The sequence below is a fragment of the Mus musculus genome, chromosome 14, assembly GCF_000001635.26.
Source record: "Mus musculus strain C57BL/6J chromosome 14, GRCm38.p6 C57BL/6J".
Lineage (NCBI taxonomy): Eukaryota > Metazoa > Chordata > Mammalia > Rodentia > Muridae > Mus > Mus musculus.
Genome location: NC_000080.6, coordinates 52,261,759 through 52,287,080, shown reverse-complemented (window position 1 = coordinate 52,287,080; position 25,322 = coordinate 52,261,759). Strand labels below are relative to the sequence as shown.

The 25,322-nt window shown below is 43.2% G+C and overlaps 2 protein-coding genes and 1 non-coding gene across 4 annotated transcripts in view; 1 reads left to right on the top strand and 2 right to left on the bottom strand.

The window, feature by feature from the left end:
- The window catches only part of Tox4 (TOX high mobility group box family member 4), a 16,364-nt gene extending 8,429 nt beyond the window's left edge, over positions 1 to 7,935 (bottom strand). The window contains exons 1-5 of the mRNA NM_023434.3: positions 7,849 to 7,935; positions 7,425 to 7,693; positions 7,192 to 7,260; positions 1,179 to 1,421; positions 92 to 352 (exon numbers count right to left, since the gene is read on the bottom strand). Coding sequence (NP_075923.2) covers positions 92 to 352; positions 1,179 to 1,421; positions 7,192 to 7,260; positions 7,425 to 7,430 — 579 coding nt within the window. The 5' untranslated portion in view covers positions 7,431 to 7,693; positions 7,849 to 7,935. The remainder of the gene's footprint in view (positions 1 to 91; positions 353 to 1,178; positions 1,422 to 7,191; positions 7,261 to 7,424; positions 7,694 to 7,848) is intronic.
- On the top strand, positions 7,686 to 25,322 carry Rab2b (RAB2B, member RAS oncogene family). Of its 2 annotated transcripts, none has more exons than NM_172601.3 (8): positions 7,686 to 7,885; positions 8,096 to 8,167; positions 11,571 to 11,638; positions 18,081 to 18,163; positions 18,347 to 18,439; positions 20,780 to 20,891; positions 22,314 to 22,382; positions 23,264 to 25,322. In NM_172601.3, the coding sequence occupies exons 1-8, from the start codon at positions 7,840 to 7,842 to the stop codon at positions 23,369 to 23,371; spliced, it is 651 nt and encodes a 216-aa protein (NP_766189.1). In that variant the 5' UTR covers positions 7,686 to 7,839; the 3' UTR covers positions 23,372 to 25,322. The 2 variants fall into 2 exon arrangements, with proteins under 2 accessions (NP_766189.1, XP_030103952.1); XM_030248092.1 differs by having other exon boundaries at positions 7,691 to 7,885; positions 18,003 to 18,163.
- Positions 10,461 to 10,550, bottom strand: Gm23758. Its single transcript, XR_003951260.1, has one exon. It is a non-coding gene; the product is annotated as a small nucleolar RNA SNORA72 (small nucleolar RNA).

Sequence of the window (25,322 nt, the reverse complement as noted above, 5' to 3'; positions counted from 1 at the left end):
AGCCCAGCATCAAGTGAAGATGGACTAGCCTTTATACGACAAGCATTTTGCCCTAGGATAACAGAGTTGACTTTGGCAGGGAATGCCTCACCCTCCGGAAATCATCAACACCATCCTCATGAAGTGAATTGGTAGGTGAAGGAGTAGTTGAAAGACGATCCTCAGGTGACTGGGCAGGTGGCAAGATGGTGCCACCTCCTAAACTCAAACCAAGTTGAGAACTCAGTTCTGACTGATCAATAGTGGTCAACTGGCTGTGTCCCATTAAGCCAGATGTCATGTCTGTCATTGGTACATCAATTGTAACAGGTGGGTTGGCACTATACTGAGTTCCTATAGAATGGTCCAGGTCCTGAGAGAAACAGAAAAACTAATTAAACACTAAATATTAAAATACCATGTCCCCTTCCTTATAAACCCCTGGGCTTCCATATACTCCCATCATTTAAATCCTACAGAACATCAGATAATCTGTCTGCATAAAAACCATGTTAGGAGGCCAGGTGTGGTATTACCTGCCCTGAATTCCAACACTCAGGAGATAAGAGGCAGATGGTGAAATCTCTGAGTTTGGCTAGCCTGATCTACCTATGTGAATTCTAAGTCAGTTAGGGCTACATAGTGAGAACCTATCTCAAAAACAGAAAAGGACAATTCATTCCCCACAATCCTTGGGACTATACAGCATACAAGCTAAACCCACTTGTATTTCTAGAATACGTTTTTAAAGTTGCAATGCATGGGCAATGAGAGCAGAGAAGCTGAAGTGCAGACAGATGTCTGTCATCAAACACACGACATGGAGATGTGATACTGACAAAGTGCTGGAAACCATAAACGTTTATGGTATCAGTCTACAATTACTATAGTTGGTCCAGCCCATTTTTTAATAAATCACGCAATGTGACACTTACACATTAGAATTCCAGAATATGAAGGCTATTACAAAAAACAAGACCCTTTTTAAAACTATAAATAATTTTCATAAAATACTGGATATTTTACAGTTTAAAATTATTTTTTCAAAAAAATCTTATTCAGGTAAAATGAAGTCTTTGTTGTTCAGTCCTTGAGGAAACAAGTACAACCCAAGTTTAGCAGGCAATAAGGACTAACTTTTGTCCTCCTTAAAGCATTCCTATGAGCTTGGGCGAGCCTACCACTGTGTTGCTTCTTACCATAGTCAAGCCCCCACTCAGGAGCCCCCCGCCCTGCTCCATCAAGCCATGGGTCATGCCCACAGGCATGTCCAATGTCTGGACCCCGTATTGAGCTGAAAAGCTGCCATCCTGTGAAGAGGAGGGGTCTGCCAGGTCATCAAAGTGGCCAACCACATCTGAGACAGCCAGTGAGGGATCAGAGTCCAAGGAGATAGGTGGAATTTCAAATTCCTCATCGCCCAAGCTTGGTGTATGGAATGTCTGTATGGAAAAATGGAAAAAGAATTAGTAGGAGGAGTAACAAGATTCCATAGACTCGGTTTACAAATGAACCTCTTTTTAACCTTTAAATCTGTGGCCATGTGACATACCTGAGAATCCAACCCCACTCACAATGGTCATTTATTTTTTTCTTTTCAACCTTTACTATCTTTGTCTTAAATTATTTCTCCTGCTCTAGTCAAGTCTTTCAACACACATAAGGAAGTAGTCTATGATGCTTAATCTCCACCACAGGTACTAATAGACACCGGTCATTTCACAGTGCTTACGCCGAAATCTTTAGAGCACAGAATTCGCTGTTCACCAACCAACCACGCTTTGTTGTTTTAGGTTCACCTGGAGCAAATCCTAAAAGAGAACGCCACGGAGAATGTGCCTGCCTCTCAGATATGACCTCACCATTCAGAAATGTCAGGGTTAGCGACACAATGCTTAGGGGACATGATCTAGGGACCCAATAATAAAAAAAGGATGGATGAGGCCAGTAGCCTCACACAGCAAGACCCTGTCTAAAAAACTAAAAAGGAAACCAAGGAGGAAAGACTAGTACACCATTCAGTCCTTTCTAGGTTTTGGGTTTGTCCCACACCCTACCTCTTTTTTTCTCTCCTCTCTCTTCTTTCTCTCTTTCTCTCTTTCTTTCTTTCTTTCTTTCTTTCTTTCTTTCTTTCTTTCTTTCTTTCTTTCTTTCACTTATTTATTTATGATTATTTTGTTTTTGTTTTTTGAGACAAGGTTTCTTGGCTATCTCAAAACTCTTTGTACACTAGGCTGTCCTCTCCTCAAACTCAGAGATCCTCCAGCCTCTGCATCCCCGGTGCTGGAATTAAAAGCGTGGGCCATTGCACCCAGCTTCTTTTAAAGACCTTGTCTCAAATGACAAGCCTCTTGACTGCTGGAATTATAATCACACCCAACTTCACTCCTATTCCGAGCGGGGGTCACTATTCACAGAACTAACAGCAATATCTAACCAAAGGTATATTTGACAGTTTCCTCATGACACTAAAAAACTAAAATAGAAGCATCTAGAACAAAAAGTGTTGTTTTAAGTAATAAGCAAGAGGCTTTGTAGAAAGAGCTGTGGCTCCTCTCAGCTCAAGGCCTTGAGCAGGTTTTCCTTATCTATAGAAATGGAGATTATGGCCTGAACAATGGTGCACACTCATCTCAGCAGCAAGAGACTTGAGCCAGGAAGGTGGGTGAGTTTCAGTCCAGGCTGCGCAGTATAGTTTGTTTCAGGCCATCCCGTGAAATACCCTATCTCAAGAAAACAAAAACAAGCTGGGTGTGGCAGCACAAATCTTTAGTCTAGCCTTCTAGAAACAATGCACTTAGTCTAAATGTTCCCAGACTCTGGGCTTTGAAGGAAAAGCCAGTTGGAGGGTTACGTTTATAAGAAAGGATACCAAGGAGCTAGTGAGATGGCTCACTGGGTAAGGTGCATGCTACCAAGCCTACCAACCTAAGTTCAATCCCTGGACCCTGGAGGGAGGGAGAGAAAAGGGGGGGAGGAGAAAGAGAGGGAGTGGGAGGGAAGGAAGGGAGGGCTGGAGAAAGAGAGAGAGAGAACACACGAGTGCACGCCTTGCTCTTGTGTGTGGTGTGTGCGCACACCATACTACGCGCACACACACACCCCACACACACACACACCCCACACATGCACACATGAGAGCAAGCTCACCTGCTCTCCACCTCTCACCTTCCCTTTAGGACATGTGAACATAATAAGTAAATAAAATAAAATGCAATTGAAAATAAAAATAAAGATTGCTTAGATACTGATTGAAGGAGAGGCAGAAGAGATGACTCAGCAGTTAAGAACATTTGCTGCTCTCTGAAAAGGACGCAGGCTCAGTTTTCAGCACCCACTCTGCTCACAACTATCTTTAACTCTAGCCCCAGGGATCAAATGCCTTCTGTCCTCTGCCTGCACACAGACACACAAACCATGACAACTAGCATCCGTCCTCTCCTCTCTTCTCATCTCCCTGTGCTTCTCTATCCTCTTCCCTCTGTCCAGAGGTTCAATCAGAAGCTCCCACATACTAAGCAAAAACTCTAAAAATGACCTATATACCAGCCATCAAGGATTTAGAAAAACAGTTTTATCAGTGCTGGAGAGATGCCTCAGTGGTTTAGAGCATTTGCTGCTCTTCCAGAGGACCTGGGTTCCATTCCCAGCACCCACATGGTGGCTCACAAACGTGTATAATGCAGACCCAAAGGAATCTCTTGTCCTCTTCTGACCTCCACAGGCACCTGACATGTGATGCACAGACATAGATACAGGCACAACACCCATACACAAAAAATCTCTCCAGCCCCTATAATGATATATTTGATATAAAGAAGTTCTTAACTTGAACACCGTCCATTTTTTCCTATTAATTTATGGCTAATACTCCATAAGGGCAGCTATTTTCTTTTTGACAATACAAAACAAAATAAAACAAAAAACCAAAATAAAAACCAAGCAAACTTGAAAAATGACTGTTCTTCAAAAAGAATTGCTTTAAAAAGATCACCTATTTTTAGTGATGGCTTACAATAAGGCTGGAAACAACAAGACCCATACATTCACTAACATGAAGATTAAAAGCCAGGCACGGTGGCATATATTTTAATCCCAGAACTCAGGAAGCAGAGGCAAACGAAGGCCAGCCTAGTCGCATAGCAAGTTTGCTGTCAGCCAAGACTACACAGTGAAACGATTCCTCTCAAACTAAACAAAGACATAAAGTTTAAAAATTCACTGAGAGGCAGGAACAAGTAGGTGCACAAGTTGTAAGTAACAAGGACACAGTCAAGGCCTAAAGGAAGCTCCTGAAACGGACCTTAAAGCTTAGCTGAATGTTCCCTCCTCTCAACAGCTACACCAGGAGCCAGAACAGAACAGAAACAAAGGGCAGAAGCAAGCCTTGAAAGTCCTCCCTTTTTCCGTCAATGCTGGGTCAAGGGTCCAGCACACAGTAGGCCAGTGCTTCGCTATCTAGTCCCTGTATGGTTTTTTTTTAAATTTATTTATTATTATACATAAGTACACTGTAGCTGTCTTCAGACACTCCAGAAGAGGGTGTCAGGTCTCATTAGATGGTTGTGAGTCACCATGTAGTTGCTGGGATTTGAACTCAGGACCTTCAGAAGAGCAGTCAGTGCTCTTAACCCCTGAGCCATCTCACCAGCCCCGTCCCTGCATGTTTTAAAGGGCCATCCCTCATGCTGTTAGCTTTTGATCAACGTCAGACTGGTAGGAAAAATTGAAAGCTGTATTTACCTTTTTTTTTCCTTTTTTGGAGACATGGTCTATGTAATTTTGAATTTAAAGAGATACACATGGGGTGGGGGTGGGGGAGACTGGAGAAATGGTTCAGTGGTTAAGAGCACTGACTACTCTTCCAGAGGTCCTGAGTTCAATCCCCAGCAACCACATGGTGGCTCACAACCATCTGCAATGAGATCTGACGCCCTTTTCTGGTGTGTCTCTCTGAAGAGATCAACAGTGTACTCGCATAAATAAATCTTAAAAAAAAAAAAAAAAAAAAAGACACACAACTCTGTCTCCCAAATGTTGGAATTAGGATTAAAGATGTGTACCACTACACCCAACCTTGTGTTTACCTTTTTTTTTTTTTTTTTTTTTTTTTTTTGGTTTTTCCGAGAGAGGGTTTCTCTGTGTAGCCCTGGCTGTCCTGGAACTCTGTAGACCAGGCTGGCCTTGAACTCAGAAATCCACCTGCCTCGGCTGAGTGCTGAGATTAAAAGCGTGTGCCACCACATCCAGCCGTGTTTACTTTTAAAATGTACTTTCCTATAAATAAGGACAATGTGACTTACTGCACTCCAAACAATGAAATCAGACCATGGAGACCTTTTGGATGGAACTCGGAATAAAATCACCAAGTGTAAGACTTCGTTTCCTTCCTAATTTTGCCACTCATTTGAGTCATACCTCCCTTTGCTTAGGAGAATATTCAATAATATTAAGTTAAACAATAAACCAGCAGCCAGGAGTGCTAGAGTATGCCTTTAATCACAGGAAAGAGTTCTGTTCTGAATGGGAAGAACTCTTTACTGGAAAGGCAGAGGCAAGTGGATATCTTTGAGTTTGAGGTCAGCCTGGCCTACATTGTGAGTTCCAGGACAGCCAGAGCTATGTGAGATTGTCTTTTATTTAAAAAGAAAGAAAGAAAGAAAGAAAGAAAGAGAGAGAGAGAGAGAGAGAGAGAGAGAGAGAGAGAGAGAGAGAGAGAAAGAAAGAAAGAAAGAAAGAAAGAAAGAAAGAAAGAAAGAAAGAGAGAAAGAAAGAGAGAAAGAAAGAAAGAAAGAAAGAAAGAAAGAAAGAAAGAGAGAGAGAGAGAGAGAGAGAGAGAAAGAAAGAAAGAAAGAAAGAAAGAAAGAAAGAAGAGAGAGAGAGAGAAAGAGAGAAAGAAAGAGAGAAAGAAAGAAAGAAAGAAAGAAAGAAGAGAGAGAGAGAGAGAGAGAGAGAGAGAGAAAGAAAGAAAGAAAGAAAGAAAGAGGAAAAGAAAAAGGAAAGAAAAGAAAAAAAAACACCAAAAAACCAAACCAAACCAAACCAAAACAAAAAACAAAAAGCAAAAGCAACTAGCAATCACTCACTGTCAATCATCTCTCAACCATAACAATGTTCCCACAGGATAAACCGACACAACAGCAATGGATAACTACTTTTGGTGCAAACAACCGTGCAAATGAATTCACAGCACTTTGGGAGGTAGTATATAATCCTCAAAAGATGGACCAAGGCTCAAGTTCTCAAAAAAAAAATGGTAAAATTTCATACACTGCAGCTTTGACTTTCGCTTGCTCAAATAAGTTTTATGCTTTCTAATAGGAAAATCTGTCAACCAAAAGTTTTCCTGAATATCTTACAGCAGTGGCTCTCAACGTTCCTAATGCTGCATGGACCCTTTATTATGGTTCCTCATATTATGGTGACCCCCAACCATAAAATTATTTTCGCTGCTATTTCACAAATATAAGTTTGCTACTGTTATGAATCACAAAGTATCTGTTTTCCTATGGTCTTAGGTGACCCTTGTGGAAGGTCTTAGAACATCCAACAACCATTACTTCTACTTCACGCCATCTTTAAAAACCAAACCAAACCAAACCAAACCAAACCCTGTTATTATAGTCATTTGACAACTGGAATCCAAAGGTGACATAGTCAGTCTGTGATCACTGGGAAACAGGTGCACTCTACCCCCTTCTATGTTCTCTGGCAGCTATTTCTTTCCCTCTGTCGTTCTTTAGCCAAGCAAACAGATGCCACATCAGTAGGATGAACCACTTTTATCAGAAAAGACATTTCAAATAAAAGAGCCCCCTATAGAATTCAAGAAATAACAACTGTCCGAAGTTATTCCCTGCTGGATAAACAACTTTCTTTATCTCGATTTCTTTACTGAAAAAATTTTTTTTCTTTCTTGCTGTCTCCCAAGATTGTTAGTTATTTCACCCCCAACCAAAGAACAATTCCTTTCGTTCTTCCTATTCAGAACAGAAACTCCTCAAACAAGCCGTCTCTTCAACATCCTGGTTTCCTCATGACAGCCGCTTTCGGTTCTCCCCCACCCCCACCCCCTCCACAGTCCTTAGAGGAGCTCGAAGCCTCGGCCACTGTCCCCTCCAGCTCCCGCCAGCCCCCGCGCTCACCCCCACCGTCCTTCCCTAACCGCTGCCTAGGCCCTCCGGCGCCCCAGCATCAGCAGCTTTTGCTCACCTCGGCTCCTGACAGGAAAGGGTGCGAGGGCCCAGTGATCGTCAGGTAATTGTCATTTCCTCCGGGAAACTGTAAACCAAAAGAAAGCCGCGGTGGGTGAGTGAGCGGAGCAGTGGCGTGCTGAGACCCCAGCCCTCCCGAGCCCCCCTGGCTCCTCGCTGCCCTGCATTCCCGCTTCCGCTTCCCCTAGTCGGCCGCGAACCCTCATCAGCCCTCAAAGACTCGGCACCCACCTCCATCTTCACAGCACCACTACCAGCGACTCAGCGTCTCCGCGTCCGCATCGCTCCCACCGCCCCCACTAGGTTCCGAGCGCGTCACTTCCTCAAGGAGAAAGCGTCGCTCTCCGATGATTGGACCGAGTCAGGGACGCAACCAGTCTCGATCCCAGCTGCCCGAAGGGTCGCTGTCGCCCCCTGGAGCTTGGTGGGATAATGGCATGTAGAAGAGCACTGGGTGGCCCTAGAGGCGGCGTCCGGTACAGCCGATCCAGCGAAGATTTCTGGGGGAGAGCAATAGAGACGCAGCTTGAGCTAGAAGGGCTGGAGCGGAGGCAAATAAGGAGACCCGTAGATTGAGTGGCTAGAGAGGTCGGAGGTAAGTGGCTGTAGAAATCGGGAGGACCCGGAACACAGACGCCTCGGGACCATGACTTACGCTTATCTCTTCAAGTACATCATCATCGGAGACACAGGTAACCCGCCGACGGACCGCCTTCGGAGTTGGGGCGGGGATCCTACCTCCAAAATCGGCTTGGGGGCGGGGCGGGGTGAGCGGAGTTGCGCGGAGGGGGCGGGGCGAGCCCCGGGGGCGGGGCTCTGCCCCTGCCTTAGACCCTGTTCCCTGTCTGGGAGCCAGCGGCTTCCCGGGTGACGTGCGTCTAGTGAACACCGTTCTTTCGCAGGTGTGGGGAAGTCATGTCTCCTCCTTCAGTTTACCGACAAGCGGTTCCAGCCCGTGCACGACCTCACAATAGGTAAGCTATCCCCTCGTTCCAGAACAGCTAAAAGCTAGCTGCCAGAACTGCTAAAGGAGAAAGTTACAGTCTCAGTATTCTAAATAAAAAGTTACTTCTCGGCCGGGCGTGGTAGCTCGCGCCTTTAATCCCAGCACTCGGGAGGCAGGTGGATTTCAGAGTTCGAGGCCAGCCTGGTCTACAAAGTGAGTTCCAGGACATCCAGGGCTACACAGAGAAACCCTGTCTTGAAAAACCAAAAAAAGTTACTTCTCGCTACCTTGGTCTGAAATCATGGTATATGAAAAATGATAAAAGCTGGTAAGTGGAGGATAAATGATTGAAAGGTAACTTTAGAGATGGATGTAAGATACTAGTTGCCGTAGGATTTTTTTTTCTTCCAATGCAACTTGTATGTTTATGGAAAAATCCCACGGAAACATGACTGCTTATTAAACATCTCATCTGTATTTTGTTATTAACTACCAGCTTCACATGTTTTTCAACATAAACACCAACATAGGATTCTTTTAAGTCTGGAGAGGTAAAAGCCAATGTACGGACATTGCAGTTCTTCCTGCACAGACACCTCCTCTAATCTCTTCACCTTCTCTTCTTTTAGGAGCAAATAGCCTCAGATTCATTATATAACCCACACTGGACACAAACTCCCAGAGATCCTCCTGCATTAGACTCTCCCCCCCCCACCCCCTCGGGACAGGGTTTCTCTCTGTGTGGCCCTGGCTGTCCTGGAACTCACTCTGTAGGACAGGCTGGCTTCAAAAATCAGAAATCCGCCTGCCTCTGCCTCCCAAGTGCTGGGATTAAAGGCGTGCGCCACCACTCCCAGCCTCACGGACTTTCGTAATAAGTTTGTTTTTGCGCCGAGACTGGCTTTAAGCTTCCTGGGTAACCTGACCATGATTTTGACTTGATCGTCCTAAATGCTGGGATTAGATATGCACCACTATACTCAGCCTGTTTTTTAGTTTCTTACTCATTGAAATTACATTCTTATTGTTCTGAGAGAAAAAAAAAGTTGACAGTGATTTTTTTTTTCCAAAAAAATATCTTTTTGATTTTTGTTGAGGTAATAGGTATTCAGAACAGGTATTTCATATAGCACCTTAAAGTAAAAATATTTATATAGAGTATGAATTCCTCATGCTATGTACAAAATACTATTTTGAAAATAGAAAAGGGGATGAATTGTCTGCTTATGATGCAGTGGGGTTTTTGTTTTTTTGAAATATTGTCCTTGAAAGAGATGAATTTTGCCTAGAAATAGAAAAGTGTCAAAAGCTCTATCAGTTCGTCAGTTTCCATACTGCTTTAAGAGAGGCTATTACCAATGTACTCTGGAAATTATTGGTGATTGAAGGTATTTTGTCCTTGAAGACCTGTTCCTTAGGCAGCTTCTTTAATTGCCAATGAAAACAGTTTTAGAATTGCAGTTTAAGAAGTGCTGCTTCATACACAGAACTAGTCAGTACTCTGAGACACTGTCGCGAAATGCTATCAATGGGCTGGAGAGCTGACTCAGCAGTTAAGAGCACCGACTGCTCTCCCAAGAACAAGGGTTCAATTCCCAGCACCCATCATCCTCTGTCACTCAAGTTCCAGGGGATCCTTTGGGTTCTTCTGGCCTCCACAGGTACCAGCCACATACGTCACACATACTTAACATGCAGGCAAAACACTTAACTTTCAAATAGTTCAGAAGTTCTTTGAGCCTGACAGTGGTGGCGCACGCCTTTAATCCCAGCACTCGGGAGGCAGAGGCAGGTGGATTTCTGAGTTCAAGGCCAGCCAGGTCTACAGAGTGAGTTCCAGGACAGCCAGGGCTAAACAGAGAAACCCTGTCTTGAAAAACCAAAACCAACCAACCAAACCAGCAAACAAAGAAGTTCTTTGAAAACAATTGTAGAATTAAATATTACCTAGTCAGATTTCAGTGTAAGCTAACATTCCTAAGCATTTATTCATCTCTTTTAGTTTTATTTGTCCCAGAATTGTTATGTTCATTTTCTAGAAATTTTTTTCTATGAATTGTAGCTTTGTAGTTTATTTTATGAAAAACTTTCCTGTAGTGGCTTTTTTTTTTTTTTTTGAGACAAGAGTTTTTCTGTATAGCCCTGGCTGTCCTAGAACTTGCTTTGTAGCGGGTACACATTCTTCAGATGTTATTTGCAAATCATTACAGTAACTGCAGTGCCACTTTTCTTAAGGCTAATTCTTAAGAAGATCTAGATAGAGTCTCTGTCATTATAAGGCCTTAAAACAAATCAACTGGTTATATAATAAATCAAACTTAGTTTATTACTAGAATTTATAAAACCAGATCTAGGGAAAGAACTAACTCTGGTAACACATACGTGGGTTTTTCCCCCTCAGATCTTAAAAAAAATTTTTTTGTATATATGTGTGTTTGTATTTGCACATGTGTGTACAGGTGCCTATAAGGGCTAGAGATCATTGACCCCTCTGCAGCAGGAGTTACAGGTAGTTGTGAGCCACTGGACAAGGGTGTTGGGAACCAAACTCTGTTCTGCTCCAAGACCAAGTGCTCTCAACCACTGACCATATCTCCAGCCCCCAGCCCCCTATGGTCTTAATATAGCAAGTGTCATCCAGACTGTAAAATCAAAACAGTGAGACTACTTGTATTTATTTTATCTGAATGAGCTTTGTTCCCTTTTCTACATCTGAGTTATTCTTAAGTCATTATCACTTAGAATCCACTTGTTTCTTTTTGGTGAAAGGGATTAAACCTAGTGAGTTATGTTCTAAGTAGTTACACTATCGCTGAGTTATACCTGTAGCTGTAGGGTAATCTCAGGCCAACCCTGAACTTGCTCTGTAAGTCATGATGACCTTGAACTTCTTATCCTAGGGCTCCTACTGCCTTTACCTCATGAGGCCTGGGATTAGATCACTGCCATGCTCAGTTAAGGGGTTCTGGGGCATGCATGTGGATGTGCACGTGCATGAGTGTGCAGATGCCCATAGGGCCCAGAACAGGGTATTGGAGTCCTTGAAGTTGGGGTTACAGGCAGTTATGAACTATCAGATGAGGGTGTTGATACCCAATTCCAGTCCAAGAAGCACATACATGCTTTGCTTTAGTGCTGAGCCATCTCTCTAGTCCTGTGTCCAGTTTTATGTGGATCTGGGGATTGACTCCAGAGCTTCTAGGCAAGTCCTGTATCAAGTGAGCTACATGTCCAGTCAGTGGGTTTTTAATTCTAGAAAAGAAACTAAAAGGAACACAAATTCAATTGGAGCAATAACCACTGTCGGGCTGAATGTCAGTGAGTGATGACAAAGGACTCATCATTATAACACTGGGGAAAAGTATGTGGCTCTAGATGGACATGTATGTGTTCATTACAGTCATGTTCGTTCTCTTGTCTTTCACTGACAGGTGTGGAGTTTGGAGCACGTATGGTCAACATCGATGGAAAACAAATCAAACTGCAAATCTGGGATACGGTAAGAGAGGGCAAAACAATTTAGTACCAGACTGAGGCCCAGTTATAACAGTAAAAGCTAATGCAGCCTTGTGGAATGCTAGACACCTGTAGTTTTAAAACTATAGGATGAGCCGGGCGTGGTGGTGCATGCCTTTAATCCCAGCACTCGGGAGGCAGAGGCAGGCAGATTTCTGAGTTGGAGGCCAGCCTGGTCTGTGAGTTCCAGGACAGCCAGGACTACACAGAGAAACCCTGTTTCAAAAACACCAAAAAAGAAGAAAAAAACAAAAACTGTAGGATGAGGCAAGGAGCCCAAGAAAGGTGAAGCCAAGAGGGAATACATACTGAGATATTCAGGTCAAAAACAAAGCATCATACCTTTTTTATTTGAAATGATTTGACTCTCAGGTGGAGGATGTTTAAGACCAGCCTGGTCTACAAAGTGAGTTCCAGGACAGCCCATGCTATACAGAGAAACCCAGTCTTGAAAAAACATAGCAAACTAAAAAAGACTCAACTAATACAGTAAAAAATAAAAACTTATAAAAGTTTATGTAGCCAAAGGTGACCGTCCTCTTACATAAGGCCCTTTTCTGTGTCACACTGTTGCTGTTCTGCCAGAAGACCCCACTGTTAATGATTCAGGGTGTATTCTTTCAGACTTCTGTGCACTGAAATCCCTAAAGAATAGAATGTGTCAGCCAGGAGTGGTGGCGCACGCCTTTAATCCCAGAGCTGGGGAGGCAGAGGCAGGCAGATATCTGTGTGTTATTTTTTTTTTGTAGACCAGACTAGCCTACAAAGTGAGTTCCAGGCCAGCCAGGCTACAGAGTAAGAAAGACCCGTCTAAATTAAATAAAATGAATAAATAAATAGGTAGATATAGATGGATAGATAGGTAGGTAGGTAGATAGGTAGGTAGATGGGTAGATATGTAGACAGACAGATGCAAGTTAATGGTAGAGGTTTTTGTTGTTGTTGTTGTTAATTTAAATAATGTATGTATTGCCTGTGTGCTTGACAGTAAGTGCATGTGACCTGGTGCAAGTGGAAGTCAGTTTTGTGCAGTGGTTCTCTTTCCATCTTTTAAAGAAAGGTTCCCGAGGACCAAGCTCAGGTTGTCAGGTTTGCATGACAAGTTCTTTGCTTACCGAGACATCTTGCCAGCCCAAGATTTTTGTCTTCATTAATATTAATATGTATAGAATTGTGACAAGAGTCGACATAGCTGTGTTGTTTATATAGTAGTTTTGATATTTTGGAGACGTTTTCTATCAGTATAATACAGATCTGACTCACTCGTTTTAACAACCGCATAGTCACGGAATGTTCGTACCATGTATTTATTTTAGCCGGCCTCCATTGCATTGATGGACATTAGTTTTGTTTTTAGTTTTCAACCATTGTACAGCTTCTTTAAACATTCTAATTTATTACAATTTTTTGCAAATGTTTGAGAATTTCTGTGGACTATTTGCCCAGAGATGAGAACTGAAGGTAAAAGTTGCCTGTGTTATAAATTTGTTTTGTTTTGTTTTGTTTTCCCGAGACAGGGTTTCTCTGTATAGCCCTGGCTGTCCTGGAACTCACTTTGTAGATCAGGCTGACCTCGAACTCAGAGATCCACCTGCCTCTGCCTCCCGAGTGCTGGGATTAAAGGCGTGCGCCACCACGCCCGGCTCCTGTGTTGTAAATTTTAATCAATGAAGTTTGGTGGTGAAGCTTTGCCTAATCTCAATATATTGCTTTTGTGTGTGATATTTCATGGCCATGTTGGTGGCTTTTTCTTTTTGTGCTTAAGTGCTGACATGAGCAATGGTGGGATCACGAAGAAAGTTTAGAGACGCGGCTGTATGAGCCTGTGGATAGGATCCTTAAGAACTGTAAGGCAAGCCTGGTAAGGGAATGCATGCCATCCCAGCGCTCAGGTGGGTCCCTGCAAGTTCAGGGTCAGCCTGGTCTACATAGATTTCTAAGCCAGTCAAAACAGTGAGAGGTTTCTCAAAAAAACAAAAACAAAATACCTCTGTACCCCCCGCCCCCCCCAAAAAAAAACTAAGCAAAAAACCCATCACCTACAAAAGACCAACAACAAAACCAGTATCTGACTTATAGCTGATATTTCAAACTGTATATCTTACTCTCACTTGGGAGAAATTACAAAGCTTCATTGAAGTTCCATGTTCAACTTGGTGTGGTGGCTTTCCTACTCCCATGTCTTAGTGATTGTCTGTTGTATGAGAAGACATTAGGACTAAGACAACTCTTATGAAAGAAACTTAATTAGGGGCTTCCTTACAGTTTGGGGGGTTATTCAGTGATCATATCATGGCAGGAAGCAGACCAACATGACACTGGAGCTGGAGCTGAGAGCTTTACATCTTGATCTGCAGGCCAAAACATCAAAGCCCTAGTGACACATTTCCTCCATCAAGGCCATACCCCTAGACCTTCCCAAACCGTCCTACTAACTGGGGCGTTCAAACAAATGAGCCTGGAGGGGGGGGGGGAATTCTCATTCAAACAGCCCATAGGCCAGTGCTTAAAAGGCAGAGGGAGGAGCAATGTGAATTCAAGGCTGGCCTGAGCTTCATCTCGAGGCTACAGAATTACACAAAATGAAACCAAACAAGAAAACTCCATGTTAGCTATTTGCTGCTTTAGACATTTTTTTTTTTTTTTTAGCTGACCAAGGACAAGGATGCTTGAGATTGATACGACCCCACTTAAGTTGAACTAGACAGTTTTTCCAGCCAGCACACTGGCTCCAAAGTGCTCATGAACATTGCTGACAGGAAAACGTAGGGTGCTTTTAAACAAAATCTCAGTGTTGTGCTTTTACCATCGAAGAGCTCAGGGTGAAAACCTGCTTAGATCAGAGAGGCAGGGGAAACGTCCAGGTGACCTTCTCCTCAGCCCAGGGCCCTCTGTCAAAAAACTTTCTTCAAACTGAATGTCCCTCCTTTCCACTTCCTGTGCATCTTGCTCTTTGTCCCCGACTCCCTCTTACTCTCTGTGGTTATTTCTTAATAATCCTTTGTTCACTCCCTGTCAACTGTTTAAATCTTGTTCACAATATTCACACAGAAAGCTCTTGGATTAAAGGTGTGTGCTAAGGCTGAGCCACACCACAACTAAAAACAGGTTTTTCCAGTAAACAACACAATTTCTTTCAGTTCATAAGGTGGTCAAATACCCTGTAACAATAGAGATTTGATGTTAAGAAGTTTCCTGGTTGTCAGCTGGAAGCCATCTTATGTCTGTCTTTCTGTATGTTATAACCACCCCCCCTCGACTTCCCACCCTTGCTTCAATTTTTTTGGGAACTATTTCACTGTGTAGCTTAGGCTGGTTAGGCAGTGTCCTTTCTGTCTCAGCTTAAGTACTGGGATACCAGTGTGTGCCATCTCACCCCATAAGGAGGATGGAGGAGATGTTAGAGTAGAGCAGAAAAGATCAAATAGTAAGAAATAAAAGCAGAATCAGGACCTCAGAAGAGCTGGGGTATGCTATGACAGAGCAGATATAAAGTTCTTCAGAGTTCTTAGTGGACAAAGGTGCTTTTCAAACCTTAAACATGTTTCTAGAATTACCAGAATTACTAATTTTTAGAAATTTCCATGATTTTCTAGTAATTGTAGAACTATCAGGATCCTAACAGGCTAAGGAGCTGTATGATGCCAACAGAGGTATGTGGGGGTGGGAGTGGGGATGGGGGAGATAAAGTCACTGTAAGTTAGTCACATTTATATCCCAGTTTAGATGTTTCTGTGCTATGAAGCACTAAGGCCCTGCATTTACGTTACAGCTCTGTTGTGTGCTTTTTGGTCAGTTATTGAACTTGCCCCTTTAAGCTTTTTAATTTTTCCATTTTTGAAGGAGAATAATATTAGTCTACTTTAGGGCCACTAAGAGAATTAAATGAGACGATATATGTGATTGTCTATTATGGTTCATGATCCACTGCTAGGGAAAAAAAAAAATTTGTTTAAAGTGTAATTGTAGAGGCTGGAGAGATGGCTCGGTGCTTATGAGCACTTGTTCCTCTTACGGAGGACCTGAGTTTGATTCCCCAGGACCCAAATGGTGGTTCATGACCATCCATTTCTTCAGTTCCAGGGGATCCGGTGCTACCTTCTGAGTGCCATAGGTACCAGACATACACATGGTGTTCATCAAGCATGCAGGCAAAACACTCATGCGCATGAGATAAAATTCAAACAAGCATTGTGATGTTACTGTAGTGTCAGCGCTCTTACCAGTTGGTGGTATACTATAAAAACCCATTTATGTTCCCATGTGGCTATTGTAGTTTTCCTGGTTATAGAGTAAGGATGACTTTCGTTTCCTGGGTTTTATGAGAAGAAATTACTCCAAAAATGTGAAAACTTTTCTAACAGGATGATTAAACACACAAAGTATTTTGTGGCTTTCTGTTTTGTTTTGTTTTGTTTTGTTTTGTTTTGTTTTGTTTTGTTTTGTTTTGTTTTCAGACAGGGTCTTCCTCTGTAGCCCAGGCTGGTGTCAAACTTGGAGTTCTTTGGCTTCAGTGTCCTGTGTACCAGGATGCTAGATGAGTACTAGTGGTAGAAGCTGGCACCAGCACACCAGGCTGTGACCGTGGGTGTGTGTGTGTGTGTGTGTGTGTGTGTGTGTGTGTGTGTGTGTGAGGTGCCCACATAGGCCACAAAAGTGCATTGGATCCCATGGACCTGGAGTTACATGCATTTGTGAAGTGCCCAGTGTAGGTACTAGTTTGATCGTCCATCCTCTGGTAGAGCAATAAGCACTCATAACACCTGAGCCATCTTATCAGCCCAGTGTTTTTATTTAACACCCGGGGTTCCATTAAACAAAAATAAAATAAAGGAACTATTATGTTAAGAAAACAAAAGTAGAGGCTAGAAAGATGGCTCAGCGGTTAAGAGCACTGATTGCTCATCCAGAGGTCCTGAGTTCAAATCCCAGCAAACACATGGTGGCTCATGACCTTCTGTAATGGGATCTGATGCCCTCTTCTGGTGTGTATGAAGATAGCTACAATGTATTATATAAATTAAAAAAAAAATCTTTAAAAAGAGAGAAAGAAAGAAAGAAAGAAAGAAAGAGAGAAAGAGAGAAAGAGAGAAAGAGAGAAAGAGAGAAAGAGAGAAAGAGAGAAAGAGAGAAAGAGAGAAAGAGAGAAAGAGAGAAAGAGAGAAAGAGAAAGAAAGAAAGAAAGAAAGAAAGAAAGAAAGAAAGAAAGAAAGAAAGAAAGAAAGAAAGAATGAATCTAGTGTATGGGGGAATTAATTGCTCAGTTATACATAAAGCAATATTTTGGTTTCATCAGAAATGAGATAAGATTGTGAACAAATTTCTTCTTTCTTTTTTTTTCTTTTTCTTCTTTTGGATTTTCTTTCTTTTTTTTTTTTTTTTTTAGATTTATTTATTTATTATATGTAAGTACACTGTAGCTGTCTTCAGACACTCCAGAAGAAGGAGTCAGATCTCTTTACGGACGGTTGTGAGCCACCATGTGGTTGCTGGGATTTGAACTCCTGACCTTCGGAAGAGCAGTCGGGTGCTCTTTCCCACTGAGCCATCTCACCAGCCCCCTTCTTTTGGATTTTCAAGACAAGTTTCACTGTGTAGTCCTGGCTGTCTTGGAACTCACTCTGTACAGCAACCTGGCCTCAAACTCATAGAGATCGGCCTGCCTCTGCCTCCTGAGTGCTGGGATTAAAGGTGTGCACCACCACCACCTGGCTGAACAAGATTCTTTTAAGGAGAACACTCTAGGTCCTGGGCTAGAATTTCCTATTCTATTTTTTACTATTCCTTATTTTTACTTCCCACCATAGGATTTCAGCAAGGAATATCCAGATATTCTTGCTGTTACCAGAGAAATGCCAGGGGTTACTCAGCATAAGCTTGCTTCTATCTGGTTTTCCACATTGGTGTATTGGAATGCACCTTCCATTGGATAGGGTATTGGCATTCTGAAATTATTTTCTTGTTTTTTTTACAGATAAATAAGAATAGAAAAAATAATGTAGTGTATTTGGTATCATATTTGGGGATACGTTTCCAGCCGTGTTTCCCATTTTAGGGGTATTGGGAGATAAATGTGTATGAAGGTTGTTGGTATCATGTTATTGGCCTTGGGTGTCTGGGACCCAAGGTTCATGAAGTTCTAACAGTCTGACGCACAATCTCCTGAGAAGTAGTCATTGACCCACGTGAACTCTCAGTCACGTTCTTACTGAAAGGACCTGTGCTCCTCCCTGGACAGGCACTTTCTTTTCCTTAGATGATGGTGGTGGTGGTGGTGGTGGTGGTGATGATGATGATTTTTTTAATTCTAGCACAAGTTCTTTCTTTAGTTAAATTCTTTGTTTTAGGGTGGCATGTGAGCAAGTCACTTCTCTGGAAATAACCTAGTTTTACTGGGATTTTTTGTTGCCATGTTGATGGTAAAGGCTGGGCAAGAGTCCTTCCGTTCTATCACCCGTTCCTACTACAGGGGAGCAGCTGGAGCCCTGCTGGTGTATGACATCACGAGGTGAGCTGGCTGGCACGTGGGAGGGTTCTTGCCCGACTTCCCTGAAGCTGTCCTCTGCCAGGGACATGGAGTAGGGCAGCTGCTTTTTTTGCACACATGTAACTGCCCTTTCTCATGCATTTGGAGCAACTGTGGCCTTTTGAACCTGGCTCCTGACGAGCATTCTAAATTGTTGTGCTGCAGACGCGAAACCTTCAACCACCTGACCTCATGGTTAGAGGACGCCCGCCAGCACTCCAGCTCCAACATGGTTATAATGCTGATCGGGAATAAGAGGTAAAGTCTGTCTTTATAAAGGCTGCTTACCAGGTGGCAGCGAACTTCCTCTGTACACACTGAGTTTCTATTCGTTCTGTTCTGGTTTGTTTTGTTTTGGAGACCAGGTCTCTCCGAAGTAGCCTTGGAGGGCCTGGAACTCACTTTGTAGGCCAGACTAGCCTAGAACATGCTGCCATCCTCCTGTCTCTACCTCTCAAAGGTTGGAATTGTAGACATGTGCCATCTAATTGACAATGAATTTCTTTTTCTTTTTTTTTTTCTTTTTTCGAGACAGGATTTCTCTGTGTAGCCCTGGCTGTCCTGGAACTCTGTAGACCAGGCTGGCCTCAATCTCAAAAATCTGCCTGCCTCTGCCTCCCAAGTGCTGGGATTAAAGGCGTGCACCCCCACTGCCCGGCAACATTGAATTTCTTGACACCCACTTTCTTAATATATCAAGAAAATGTTAGTGTGGTAAGATATATATAAAATTTACAATTTTAAATACTTCCTAGAGTATTCTGTAGGCCTAAACAGAATGGATCTGCAAACCTCACCATTATCCATCTTAACAACTTTTCATTTCCTCAGACTTTAGAACCATTGAATTCTGTCCTCTATCCTGCCCTCAGGGTCTTTCTCAGCTTCTCTCTCTCTCTCTCTCTCTCTCTCTTTTTCTTGCTGTTATTGTTTTTGGAACAGGGCCTTGTGTAGCTTAGGCTGGCCTCGGTCTCCCCACCCAGCCTCACTAAAGCACTGGGTTACAGGAGTGCACCGCCACATTCCAGCCCTTACATACTTTCCTTATAAATCCCTCATGTGAGCAGAGTTGCGTGGCACTTGTGCTGTTATGAGGGCTTCCTTTATCTGGCACCGTGTCTCAGAGCGTGTCCATGTTGCAGCATGTTTTAAGACTTGCCTTTTCAGGATTGTGGTGTGCACTGTTGCCACATTTCATTCCTCTCTCTATGTGGACGCTCGGCTGCTGCCAGTTTGTAGCTACTGTGACTGATATTGTCATGAACATGGGAACGAAGCTATGTCTGTTCCGTTCTTGCCTTCGAGTTCCTTTGGCTACACCAGCAGCCGGGTTACCGGATCACGTGAACACTGTGTGTTTCATTTTTGAGGAACCACTGCAATGTTTTGCACTGCAACAATAAGGACCATTGCTGGGCTCCTCCCAGCAGTTCACAAGGGCTCCACTTTACAGTTTTGGCAACACTTTGTAGTTCTAGTTTTCAGAAAAAAAAATGTATTTATAGGACAAAAGAAAGTCCTGGCTTCGATTTAATGCAGTGGTACATATCTGCACTCTGGGGCAGAGGCAGGAGGTTCACAAGTTTGAGACTAGCCTGGCTTATATAGTGAGTTCTAAGCCAGATTGCCCTATATATCAAAACCCTGTCAGGGTCAGTGAGATGGTTTGGTGAGAAGAGGGGCCTGCCACCAATCATGACAACCTGAATTCAGTCCCTTAGCCCTGTATGGTAAAAGCAGAGAACTGGCTGCCGAGGGTTGTCCTATGATCTCCACATGTACGCCATGACACAGATGACATGCATGTGTGGAGGGAGGGAGGGAGAGAGAGAAAGAGAGAAAGAAATACATACATAACAAAACAAAACACAAAAATCCCATTTGAAAATAAAAGCCAGGGAGCTGGAGAGATGGTTTAGTGGCTAAATGCACTGGCTGGTCTTCCAGAGGTCCTGAGTTCAGTTTCCAACAACCACATGGTAGCTCACAACCATCTGTAATGGGATCTGATGTCCTCTTCTGGTGTGTCTGAAGAGATCGACAGTGTACTCATATATATTAAATAAATATTTTTTTTTTGGTTTTGGTTTTTCGAGACAGGGTTTCTCTGTATAGCCCTGGCTGTCCTGGAACTCACTCTGTAGACCAGGCTGGCATCGAACTCAGAAATCTGCCTGCCTCTGCCTCCCAAGTGCTGGGATTAAAGGTGTGCGCCACCACTTCCCGGCTAATAAATAAGTCTTAAAAGAAAAGAAAGGGCAGGTAAATCTTATGGTTTTCACCGCTTTGTTTTGTTTTGTTTTTGTAAATTCTCTTCTGTATTATAGCTTCTCCCCAGTGTCCCCTCTGTAGAGCTCTCAGTCCCCACCACCACCGCTCCATCCGCTCCTCTGCTTCTCTGCAGAGTGCAGGTCTCCCGTGGATCTCCACTAAGCTTGCCATATCCAGCTAAAAGACTAGGACAAGAGAGTGTCACGTAGGGTCTACACATTTCAAGGACCAACTGGCGGTTTTAAACTGCTGTGGGGTCCTTTTAGAACTATGGTTACTGCCTTCTCTTGAACCTTTAAAGTTTCCTCCCTCATTAATCTCTTACAGTGATCTAGAATCTCGAAGGGATGTGAAGAGAGAGGAAGGAGAGGCCTTTGCTCGTGAGCACGGCCTTATATTCATGGAAACATCAGCCAAGACAGCCTGCAATGTTGAAGAGGTATTGTTACAGAAGTGGGGAGTGTCTCAGAGGTGACGCTGTTCCTGTCCTGCTCTTTAGAACCCAGTTCTCCATGGGACGTGGGTAACCAAGAATGCATTGAGGTCAGAGTGATCCTCCTAAGGGAATTGTCCCATTCTCTTTCACCCTAATTCCAAGGTTTTACCTTTGCCTTGGATAAAATTAATTGGTATATATGGATTAGACCCCACTGTTATTTACAAATCACTTTACTTGGGAATCTGACAAAAACTATCCTCAGTGTGATACCAGCTGTTGACTGCATTGTCCAGCTGCGTGTATTTGTTTTATTTGCATGGTTGCTAACAATGACCTAGAAATATCAGTCTCTGTAACCATAGGATCACCTCTTTCTAACTGTACTCAATGTGTTTTATTGTGGTGGTGGGTTTGTTTCTTCAGATATGGTTATGCTCTGTAGCTCAGTCGACCCCAGAACTTGCTGTGTAGGGCAAGCTGGCCTCAAACTTGCAATACTCCTGCTTTAGTCCCTGGAGTATTGGGATGACAGGTATGCATCACCATATCTATTCAATAGCTTTTATAAGTACATTTGTGGAAATAACTTTGTGGGGGGCATGGGGAGGGGCCGTTGACACAGGGTTTCTCTGTGTAGCCCTGATTGTCCTGGAACTCAACTCTGTAGACCAGACTGCCCTTGAACTCAGAGATCCACCTGCCTCTACCTCCCCTGTACTGAGGTTAAAGGGGTAGACCACCACCACCTGGCTGAGATTATCTTTTTTGGGTTGGGTTTTGTTGTTGTTGCTGTTGTTGTTTTTATTATGGATTTTACTCTGTAACCTTGGTTGGCCTAGACCTTGCTATGTAGATCAGGCTGGTCTTGAACTCAGAGAGCCACTTGCCTCTACCTCCCTAGTGCTGGGATTAAAGGCATGTTCCACCACCATTTCTAGCTGGAATTCTCTGTATTACTCCCTTCTACTGTTTATTAATTATTCTCAGGTTTTATTTAGTCAGTTTGAGATAGAGTGTTTCTGGGTAGCCCTGGCTGGTCTGGAATTCACTGTGTAGACCAGACTAGCCTCAGGCCTGTGATCTCCTTACCTCTGCCTCCTCAGTGTTGAGGTCACAGGATTGGGACTACCACATCCAGATTCTTAATTCACCTTAGGAATCCAATTAAAAATATTTGTATTTTGGACTGGCGAGATGGCTCAGCAGGTAAGAGCACTGACTGCTCTTCTGTGGTCCTGAGTTCAACTCCCAGCAACCACATGGTGGCTCACAACCAACTGTAATGAAATCTGATGCCTTCTTCTGGTGTGTCTGTAGACAGCAACAGTCAACAGTGTATTTAATCTATAGTAATAAATCTTTAAAAAAAATATCATCTCTCTATGTAATTTAAGGCTGATAAAAGATTTCTGTCTCCTCCAGGCCTACATTAATACAGCCAAAGAAATATATAGGAAGATCCAGCAAGGTTTATTTGATGTCCACAATGAGGTGAGAAAAGTTTGGGGTTAGAACCGGCAGCTATCTTGATAGATGCTCTCTAGAATGTCAGCGTTCCTGCCTGATGTCACACTGATCACAGGTGGTTTTTAGGTGCAGGTATCTAAGACCCCACATTACATTCTGTTTACTCTCAGTCTGAACCCCATACATATTGTTGAGAGAGATATGCCAGTGATTTACAGACGTACATAATATGAGCGTTTTTCTCCTTGACCTCAGTTTTTTACTATTGGAGAGAGAGAGAGGATTTTTCATTTCTTAGGAGGGAAAATTCTGAGACAAAACAAAGAATCATATGCTAATTTGTTTGCCACTTCTACTCTTTTGCTTTGCTTACTCTTTTAAAAAAAGAATTTTTTTCTTATGTATATTGTATGTGATGAGCATGTATATATATGCATGTTTACATATGTGTTGGGAAAAATGTGGGTGTTCATCTGGAGGCAACAGGTGTCTTTTCATTGCTGTTCACCTTACACACTGAGGCAGGTTTGCTCTGGGGACTCCCTGTATCTTTGCTTCTAAGGACTGGGATTGTAGGTGAGCTGCTATGCCCGTCTGGCTTCTGTCTGGTTTCTAGGGATCTAATTGTGGTCGTCATGCTTATATGGCAAGTATTTCCCCTGCTGAGCGCCCCCTCCGTCACACCTGAATTCTGTAGACAGCTATGAAATCTGTGTGCATCTTGAAACAAGCCAACTCCACCCTCACCAACTGGCTCTCCTCATAACCAGTCATCTCACTCTTTCAACAGTTTGTCTAGAGGACACAATTCTTAGAATTTAACTAAAGGGTTCTCCTGTATCTCTGTCCTTCCTTCGAATTCTCTTCAGCTCTGATGCAGGAATTGCTGCCTTTCTCCTTTACAGGCAAATGGCATCAAGATTGGGCCCCAGCAGTCAATTACCTCCTCAGTAGGACCGTGCTCCCCTCAGCAGAACGTTTCTGACATAGGGCCTGACTCTGGCTGCTGCTGAACACCGGGCCTGAGTGAGCGCTTTCTCTTTCCTCTCGGGGAGCAGCTTCAGGTCAGCCAGCGCCACGAAGGAGATCCTCGTTGCTTAGGCTGAGAGCAGCCTCTTTTCAGTGTGCGATGTTTCACCCTTCCACTTAAAACATGAGGAGAAAATTGGGCCCTTTCCGACCTGTCCTCCTTTAGGGACATGAGCATTCCGCGTAGATTATGGCTCTTTCACCCTCTAGTTTCTAAAATGTTAGAATCAAAGTTGATTGTCACAGTAGCTAAAAGGCAAACAACTTGCTGTCAACATCTATTTGCTAGGTGTTATGGCACATACCCATAATTTCAGCACTCAGGACTTTTGGCAAAAGGATTGCCAGGAGTTTTGGAGTCAGTCTGGGCTACATAAGTTTCCCTAGGCCATCTGTCTAAAAAAGCCAAAAAGAAAAGAGAGAAAGGAATAAATACATGTGTCTGTTCCTCACCCAATTTTTAGTTGCTAAGGTGAAGGATATTCTGATATAACATTTAGAATTAAGGGTCTGAGTAGCCTTTGGGTGATAGATCTATACATAGTGATTTCATTGCGTGTATTTCCTTGCCTTGGAAACCTGTGTGTCATATGATAAGAGTTCCTATAGAAGCTGAGTGCCTCTGCACTGTCTCGTTGCCAGCTCCTTTTTATTTATTATGTGTGTACAACCTTGAGCATCATTCCTTAGGATCCCCGCACATGGGCCCCACATCTCTAGAGTGCCATGCTTAGGCAAGGCTTGCTGGCCTTTTTCATTGCTAGTTCTTTTCCTTAACTACAGAACGTAGAAAGCAGTGGAGTGGGTACCGGACCTGTCGCCACACACCCTTACCTAAGAAAACATAAGTTGTTCATTTTGCTTAAAGGACCAGTTCTAGCATTACATTTTCTTTTACCGAATTGCTCTCTCTACTGTTACACACACACACACACACACACACACACACACAGGCACACATGCGAGCCCGTGCACATGCCCTGGAGATTAAGCTAGGTTCTTAAACATGCTTAGGAAGTGCTGAACCTGAGCTGTGCCCTCAGGAGCCTTCTCTTACTTACACTTTTTGTTTACAGACAGGTTGCTGAGGCTGGCTTTGAACTTGGGATCCTGAGGCTTCAGACTCCCAGGTGGCTGTTTATTCTCTCTAACCAGCTCTGTTAGATATTTCCTCTAATCAAGCTAATTGGTTACTGAAATGACATATTTATCCCAACTTCTGTACCTTTGCACAAACTCTACCCTCTGACCCTCCACTACCATCATACTGACACTCTTTTCCTTTAGGAAACCCTCACTGACTGACCTAGGGAGCCCTACGAAGTTGTTAACACAGTACTTCTTAGCATTCCTACGTTATCCATATGTATATTTATTTGTATGTGTTTCACGTTATAAATGTTTTGTAGTGAACCCAGGGTGGGTGAGGGGGAAGCATCTGTCTCACATAGGCTGTAAGCTCTCTGAGAGCAGGCACCTGTCATCCCAGTCCATCCCACCGTTCCCTTACTGTACTCTGCAACTCACCATCTGGAATTAAGTGACATGCTTTAAAACTTAAGAGTTTAGAAGAAACAAAAGGCCTTAGAGTCATCTCTATGTAATTGTATCCTGGTTTCCCCATCTCCTTATCCTGATTTCTCATTGCTCTTCTGTCCTGCCTCACTGTAACTGCCTCCATTCTGTGCAGTCTACAGTAAGAATGCCTGCTTCCAAGACTCAGATACATAGGGACGTTTTTACCCGTTCCGTAGACTCTGTAACTGTCAGCCCAGTTTGCCTCTGCTGACTCCTGGCATCACCTCCTGGGACACTTGCTGTCTTTTTTACTTGTCTCATTTTCTTTCACAGCACTGAGGTCTCACCAAATTTTCTAATTTTTATTGTTAATGACCGTTTTACTATTAAATATATGCATGATCCAAGCTACTTTTA

Bases quoted from the DNA above. Each gene is read 5' to 3' on its own strand.
- Rab2b (NM_172601.3), top strand. From the start codon at position 7,840: ATGACTTACGCTTATCTCTTCAAGTACATCATCATCGGAGACACAG. The intron at 8,168-11,570 runs GTAAGCTATCCC...TTTCACTGACAG, and splicing joins CGTGCACGACCTCACAATAG to GTGTGGAGTTTGGAGCACGT. The intron at 18,164-18,346 runs GTGAGCTGGCTG...GTTGTGCTGCAG, and splicing joins CTGGTGTATGACATCACGAG to ACGCGAAACCTTCAACCACC.